At 34.8% G+C, this 7,981-nt stretch overlaps 1 protein-coding gene across 2 annotated transcripts; it reads left to right on the forward strand.

Moving 5' to 3' along the window:
- The first annotated feature begins 993 nt into the window (after positions 1–993).
- LOC140890859 (sialyltransferase-like protein 2) lies at positions 994–7,567 on the forward strand. Of its 2 annotated transcripts, XM_073298987.1 has the most exons (12): positions 994–1,231; positions 1,321–1,394; positions 3,389–3,478; positions 3,705–3,782; positions 3,999–4,099; positions 4,888–5,080; positions 5,156–5,246; positions 5,314–5,378; positions 5,474–5,628; positions 5,717–5,798; positions 6,137–6,246; positions 6,909–7,567. In XM_073298987.1, exons 1-12 carry the CDS (start codon positions 1,144–1,146, stop codon positions 7,102–7,104), a joined length of 1,323 nt encoding a protein of 440 aa, XP_073155088.1. In that variant the 5' UTR covers positions 994–1,143; the 3' UTR covers positions 7,105–7,567. The 2 variants fall into 2 exon arrangements, with proteins under 2 accessions (XP_073155088.1, XP_073155089.1); XM_073298988.1 differs by lacking the exon at positions 3,705–3,782.
- Positions 7,568–7,981: the final 414 nt, after the last annotated feature.

Raw genomic sequence — 7,981 nt, forward strand, 5'->3', positions numbered from 1 at the left:
ACGGACATTCGTTAGAGGCGTTGGGTGGTTGCCTTACGTAGATGATCCGAGCTCAAGTCAATAAAAAACACAATGTTAATTTTTGAGAGAAATTAAATGAGAACAAATAAATAAAAATGTACATTTGACATAAAAAAAAAAAAAAAAAAACTCTATTTATAGAGGTTTAAAAGTACTTGGCAGACATAAGCCATTATATCTTGAACTTATAAAATCAGGTATATTTTATTAATTAATATATTATATCAGGATTCCATCCCACCGAAAACATTGTTGGGGTTTATAAAAGACGACGAGACCAACGAACTTTACTGATTTGTATAGAATTATAGATGATGTATATATCTAATAAATAATAAATAATATTTTTTGAAGTGTAATTTTTTTGCTAGATCGCACAATCATACACTATACTATGTACTCATGCGATATAAAATTAATTATCCTGTTTGGTAAGTATGATGAGATAAATAATACATAAATAAATAATGTAATGTAATAAAAAAATAAATAAAAAATGCTAGTGAATATAGTATTTGATTTGATTGATTGATTATAATTTACTTGATTTGACTGATTAAATTTTATATAAAAATAAATTATCATTTTGTCCTTTTAACAATAAATAAAATATAAATAATATTATTTATAAGGGATAATATAGTAATTTAAATTCAATGATTTGATTGATGTAAAATAAATAATTAATAAATGAATGTATAATATGGCGAAAAAACACAAGATTGAATAAAATAAATTATATATAAATTAATAATATAAGCTACAGCCATAATTTTTTTTTTTAGGCAGGAGCCATAAATTTCATTTGCCCACACTATTTTATTTTAATATAAAACTTATTATTTTAAAAAATCTAAAAAAAACCCCTAAAAAAACAAGTTCAAACAAAGCCACAAAATTTTATAGAAGATAATGTAGAGGGACTCAATTGATATTATTCAAGAATACAAGGGTATTTTCTGAAAAGGAAACCACTCGCCTCCCTCCTACTGCTGAGCTGGGATTTCAGTTCATCACTGCCGCTTCCCTTCTCCGCAGATCCCAAAAATACATATCAAATTTTATTTTTGATTTGATAATTAAATGTTTATGGTTGTTTTTTCTGCCTAAATCCAGTTTTAGATGAGGCTATTACGGCTTGTTTTTCTTGTTGCTTTGGCATCTGGGCTCGCAGCGATTTTCATCAGCATTATTGGTTTTTCCGACCCAGGTATGAATTGGTACATAGAAATTCATTATTTCACCGATTTTTCCTTTTTCGTCTGGAATGAATGTGGTTTTGTGTCGATTCATGCGCAGGGGCGCCATTTCATCTTTCCCGAGAAGATCTGGAAGCATTGGGTTCATTGCGGGGTTATTTCAAAAAGTGTGTGGTGAGTTTTCTTTCCATTTCTCCTTTTTTTACACTTCGATTATTGGGTTTTTCCGTTTTTCTAATTCATTGTTTGATAAGTTTTTATATGCTTGATGAAAATTGCAATTTAGTAGATAATTTGCGGAAGGCTTTGTTTAAATTACCTTTCGATTGGAAAAAAAAAAGAAGCTGCTTAGATTGTTATCTCTTATAAAGATCTGAACATAGTGAAGGGAGGAGGAATGCCATCCAAACGGAATGGTGGAAATTCCTTAATGTTAGACAATATCTGCAAAGGAAAGGTTTGGAAGTGGAGAGGATTTGGACAATGAAGGTATGGACATCTTATGGTCTTTAATCGAATGGCTTTTTGGAGTGGTTGGATGAACTAACACAGGCGAGAGATGTGAGCATCGCATTAGTGCAAAAAAAATGGTGGAATATGCTTTCTCAAGCCTTAAAGTTATTACCATACAATGAATTTTAACATCGAATTTAGCTATCTGATCAGTAATTGGAAAGATCAGGAAGACCTGCATAGGCTAACTCACAATCATGGGGATATCCCTCTTGTGACCTCTAACAATGAACTTGGACAGTCAGGCGGAGATCCAAAAATAGCCAGAAGTCAAGAAGTACGGACGATTTTAGAAAGTAAAAGGTTTATGGAGCTTGCCTTATGAATTGAATTTGGTATTTGTAGTGGTTGGAGATGGACTATTGGCTCGAGAGCTCTGTGCTCTTTACTGTTAATGTTCTCCTAAAAATTGATTTTCCAACTTCACATAATCTCCGCTGCCAAAATTCTTTGAAGTTAATTTTGAGTGTTGGTGCTTTACTTGATTGGCTTTTGTAGACTTTTATCAGGTACTCTTTCCCATTCTCAAACTCCGGGACAAGCATTCTATAAATAAAAAGCATGTGTTTTAAGGATCCACTAGGTTGAGTTCAAGCAGTGTTATTCAATGTCTTAGGCCAATCACGAAGTACGCTTTTTGGCCCAGTGAATGGATAATGAGCATTCTTGTTTGCTGGCTTTTCTGATCTTTTGTGCTGATCAGATTGTTGCTTTTGAAACTGGACAGCAGTGCTTTGTTTTAACAAACTCAATTGACCCAACCACAAGAGATCAGATGGTTATATATTCAAGTTTAAATAATTCTTGTGAGAGGGCTCAATCTCTTTTGTTTAACTGTGCTTGGATATCTGTGTTTAATGAATTATTTGATATCCATCCACCAAGCACCCATAAATTTTTTAATCATCACCCTTTGATTAATTTTTTTGTAACTGCATACACGTGGAAATCTAGGAAATTTGAATGAGTATGGAGTCTTGGTTTGTCACAAATTTTCTTCTGTTCTTTATCTTAATAGAATCGGAAGACAAGGAACTGAATATTTTGGAATTTTGTTTTAGTTTTTAAAACTGATTTTTCCATGTGTTTACATGGATTAGGATTTTGAATTCGAGGTGAGAAAAAATGACATTTAAGTTGACTTGCCTTGCTTTTGCTTCTTCTTCTTGTTGATCTCATTGGTGCCACTGGTGCAGTTTGATGGATTGCTCTCGATGGCCAGAAAGTCTTACAGTAGTAAAGCGAGTGCGTGGTTGTAAACTTAAGTAGGCTACTCCATAATCCAAACACACTCATCCTTCGAAGTGTTCCTGCTTGTTCTGCCCTCTTATGCAAGCTTCTCTTTCTTAGATGGCTCTCATTGTGGTTTTTCATGTCAAAAAAAGAGAAATGATCTGTCATTTTCATCATATGATTTGAGTTTATGGTGGATTATAGAGATAGCAGAAAGTATGGATTTATCAAGACTCTTAACTGTTTACTTCTTTTAATCGGTATAGTCGGTGCATCAATGGTACAACCCCATAATTTGACTGATATTTGATCTTATAAGATGTGCATCTATTTCACCTTGACAGCTTCACGATTATGTGTTGATTATATTGCTTTAGCTTTTATGTTTTGTGATACACTGAATACATTTCTACGTGATGCAGAATGCCAATGGATTAGGTTTACAAGCGTCAAGCGGCAAGGACCTTTGTGAGATTTCTATGAAGTTTCCCAGTGATACAATTCCAAAATGGGTACATTTCCTAGCTTGATTAAAATTGCCCCCATCAGTCATGATGTTTTCTTGTGTATAACCAATACATGGTGGCCTTCCTGATTTTACTACGCCTGCCCTCTAGAATTTGGAGAGATATATGGTTTTAACTTTGTTATATTTATAGTATGTTGGAAAGGGCAATTTCGTCATATATATATGATCCAGCTTTCTCACAAAAGTCTATGTGTTAAACTTCTGAACAGAAAAATCCCAAAACAGGTGAACTCGAAGGACTGTCATTTGATTTTGATTTATGTGAAGCAGTAGCTACATGGGAACAGGTCAATGTTCTATCTGAAAATTTTGTACAAACTTACAGAGTAAAGCCTGATTCAATTGGTTAGAGCATTTGTTTTTGTGTTGTCATAAGTCTAATAAACTTCCTTTTAATTTTTCGTTGAATGCTGCATGCATTCTGAAGCTCTTGATATCTATTTCTTTTAGAATGTTATTTTATCTGCTACAATTGATTTGTTATTTAGTGAGGACTTGCTCAGGTGAGGAATAGTACCACAGTACTGACTCGAGAATTCATTGATGCTTTGCCAAATGGATGGGAGGAGTATGCCTGGCAGAGGATCAACAAGGGTGTACTTCTGTAAGTACTATGTTGCAAGGTGCTAACTCATATCAGTACAAATACCCGTTATAGTAAGCATCGAATAAGAGGAGATGAGGTTCAGAAGTGAATCGTAAAATGCATTTCACAGCATATGCATTGATGTTTTCTGTTGATGATAGAATAATGATTCGGTTGACTCCTCCAAATTGTGTCCTTGGTATCTTTGTATGCAGACGTGATCCCATGTAGTACATCAAGTTTATTGTTTATCATTGTAGGCCAAAACAATAAGTTTCTACTTGCATTATCATCTCAAAGGCTTTATGCCGATCAACGAATACTGTTTTGTTCACTACATTTCTGATGCCGATAGATGCCTACTACTTTAACTTCCTCCTAATTCTTTTAATTCAAAACAAGAAATATTATTCGATATGTAAATAGCACGTTTTTTTGTATAAAGGGATGCTTAATGTTGCATATTTAGCTGATATACCAACTTTGAACAATGGCTTCTTGAAATACCCATTGTTAAGTTACTATTTCCATATAGCCCTGTAACATTATCGGTGATGGGATGGTATTCAACAGGCTTTCTTTGAAGAACATTTGATGCCCAAAGGGCTGTGATTGTTTGCTTTCCAACTACACTTCTGTATTTCTTATTGTCTCAATTGTAATGGTTAAATATGGCAAGCTAATATCTGGTGCACCTAGCACTTATGCATGTGAATCCTACTTTTAAGGTGATCAGTAATTGTAAGTGTCCATATAGATGCACTCTATTCCTCCACCTAACAAGTTCCATTTATTTTTTGCTGCAGGAACCGATGTGAGAATAAGACTCTGTGCATGGAAAAACTTGCTCTGGTGCTACCAGATGGACCACCTTATGTGCCAAGGCAATTTGGCCGATGTGCTGTTATTGGTAACTCTGGTGATCTTTTGAAAACTAAATTTGGCAAAGAAATAGATAGTTATGACGCGGTTTTGAGAGAAAACGGAGCACCTATTCAGGTTGTCATTCTATTTTTATTTATCTTCCGCTTATGATATCCACATGCTCTCACTGTTGCCTCGTGCTTTATGCAGAACTTTTCAGAAAATGTGGGTACAAAAAGTACATTCCGCCTTCTCAATAGGGGCTCTGCAAAAGCTCTTGATAAAGTCGCAGAGTTGTATGGTATGAACGCGATTCACTGGTCTTGAACATTATTCTCGTGTGGAAGTTAACAATTTCGAATTCACAGATAAAGGAAAGGAAGTTTTGATAGTTAAAACAACAATTCATGACATCATGAACAAGATGATCCAGGTGTTTACACTTGCCAATTCACTCTAGCAAATTAAGTTTGATCCTATCTGCTCTGTGAAAATTCCAATTAGAAGTACTTATCTTTCTACTTTTAGGAAATTCCAATACTCAATCCTGTATATCTCATGCTGGGATCGTCATTTGGATCAGCTGCAAAAGGTACTGGACTGAAGGCTCTTGAATTCGCTCTTTCCGTATGTGACACTGTTGATATGTATGGCTTCACAGTCGATCCTGGTTATAAAGAATGGTATGTCGCCATTGGAAGAAGTTTCTAAATGCATTTATTTTTTGTTCTGTGCTGTATTTCTTACTGTGGAGAATCAATATAATCTCAGGACCAGATATTTCTCAGAGTCTAGACAAGGCCATACTCCTCTGCATGGTAGAGCCTACTATCAGATGATGGAATGTCTCGGGGTAAGCACAAAACTTAAATCTTGTTATGCTGAAGCTGTATAAATGATTCAGGCTTACGTGATGATGTTGCCTTGTCCTGCATATTCATTATAAATCTGCATAGCTGCGGACCATCTAAACACGATGATAAATCATACAAAGACAATGCACTTTGTTTGATCACAATGTCTGCCTCACCCTCTGTTGTTGAGATGTCGCCGTGTGATTATCTGATGGTTCTTCGTGTAATTCCCATTTTCTTTGCAAATTAAATCAGTTAGAGATACCTTTACTCAATATGATGTGGGTTTGCTATCACAAATTTTCTGTCTAATAATTTCTCTTATGTGTGTTATAAGCTTATCAAAATCCATTCTCCAATGCGGGCAGATCCCAATCGTGTTGTGAAGTGGGTTCCAAGCCACAGTTTAATCTCTGCTGCTCGGATTGCATCGGATAAATTGTTGAGGTAATCATCAGTTGCTTTAAATTAAATTTTCTGGACTGTTTATTTCATTCCTCATCTGCCATTTGATCTTTGTATACGTTTTGCACGTTGTTATTTATACTAAGCTCTAAAAATGATATTACTACCTAAAATAGACAATGTACATTCTTGATATTTCTCTCTACCACAATTAGATGATTCAACATACCAAGAAAATTCTTTTTTATTTCCGGAAAATTCCGTATCATCATTGGGTGCTACAAGTGGGGAGCCAACTATCTTGGCTGAGGAGGTCGAATATAAATTCGTGTTTTTGCCATTTTCTCCAGTTTCCTAGCAAAACCATTCTGGCCCCATTTACAAAAATTCACCAAAAGGTCCAAAATGAAACTCATATTTATAAATTTTCATTTGAAATAGACTATAGGACTGAAACAGGCTAAAATGCCCCGAGTGTTGAAGCATCCCGGGCAACTTGTAATAAATGAAATTAAAAAAAACATTAAATTCATGTCACATAGTCTTGTCCTTGAAGCTGATTGCGGAGGTTCAACCTATAGCTTCTAAGCTTAGTTTTTCTCCTACAAAGCTGCACGTGTCATGACCTTGGTTAAATCCAATATTTTCTTTTATGAAATATTAGATAGATTCCAACTCATACATTAGTGTCCTTTCGTTGATAGGAGGGTTGGAGCAGGTTCTTCAGATTCATTAGCTGCATGTTCCATCACCGCCAAGAAACTCCGAGGAAAATCTTCACTTGAATCGGTGTCAAGCTTGAGAAAAGCTGCAGTTGACCATAAAAAATATGTAAGAGACACCACTATGTATCCTCTGGAACACCATCCAGGACATGGTCTTCTGTGTACAGCACCATAGAGATGAAACAAGTTTCAGAGACGAATACTGCCACAGACCGCCTGCAAATCTTCATTCTTTTTGTAGCATCCACAATGGAACGGGTGTTTCACTTGCAGTGCTGACTGTTTCGTTTCACTAGGATTCGTGGTGTATGACTCGAAGAAAATCTTTGAACCGAGAAGGCACTGGAGATGATCCCATGCTTTGACCGAATACTTTATATCATATCAATATCCTTCTTTCGTCTTTGGACTTCAGTGCAACTCATAATTTTTCGTGTTGTCTAATATCTATAGGATTTGTTTCATTGGATTGCTTCTTGGTGAGCCTTGACAATGTGGAGAAGTTATGTGCGTGGACACAATGTAGTCTTGCAGACCTTTTTTAACGTGATCTGGAATTTAACAAATTTCAGATGCTTGCCCGGATAAATAATTTCCACAAAAAGAGAAGGACAAATATTGTCCCGACTCTCAATAATGATATTCTAGCACACGTGTGCTTGAAAAGGTTTTCTTTTTTTAAAAAATTTTCCTTTGGGTTTTGATCAAGTATTTTATAACTAGTTCCATTTTTATATTACACAATATGGATACAGTTGTGAATTTTTACTTTAGTTAAAGGTATAAACAATAATTTTATATCAGTGTAATTTGGTCATATAAACAAAGGATTGTGACTCAATATATATATGGTATAAATAAATGTTCGAATATAATTTAAATTTAAATCCTGTAATAATTAACTATGTTAAGGAAATGCATGATTATACTAAAAACTATATTAAAAGTAAATATATATAGATAATTTACACCCCAGCATCTATATTGGGCTTTGGTGAAGCCAACAACATCAGAACACAGCTAAAACACCATAGCACTCGATTCAACCAAAA

The sequence above is a fragment of the Henckelia pumila genome, chromosome 3 (assembly GCF_033568475.1).
Source record: "Henckelia pumila isolate YLH828 chromosome 3, ASM3356847v2, whole genome shotgun sequence".
In the NCBI taxonomy this organism is placed as follows: domain Eukaryota; kingdom Viridiplantae; phylum Streptophyta; class Magnoliopsida; order Lamiales; family Gesneriaceae; genus Henckelia; species Henckelia pumila.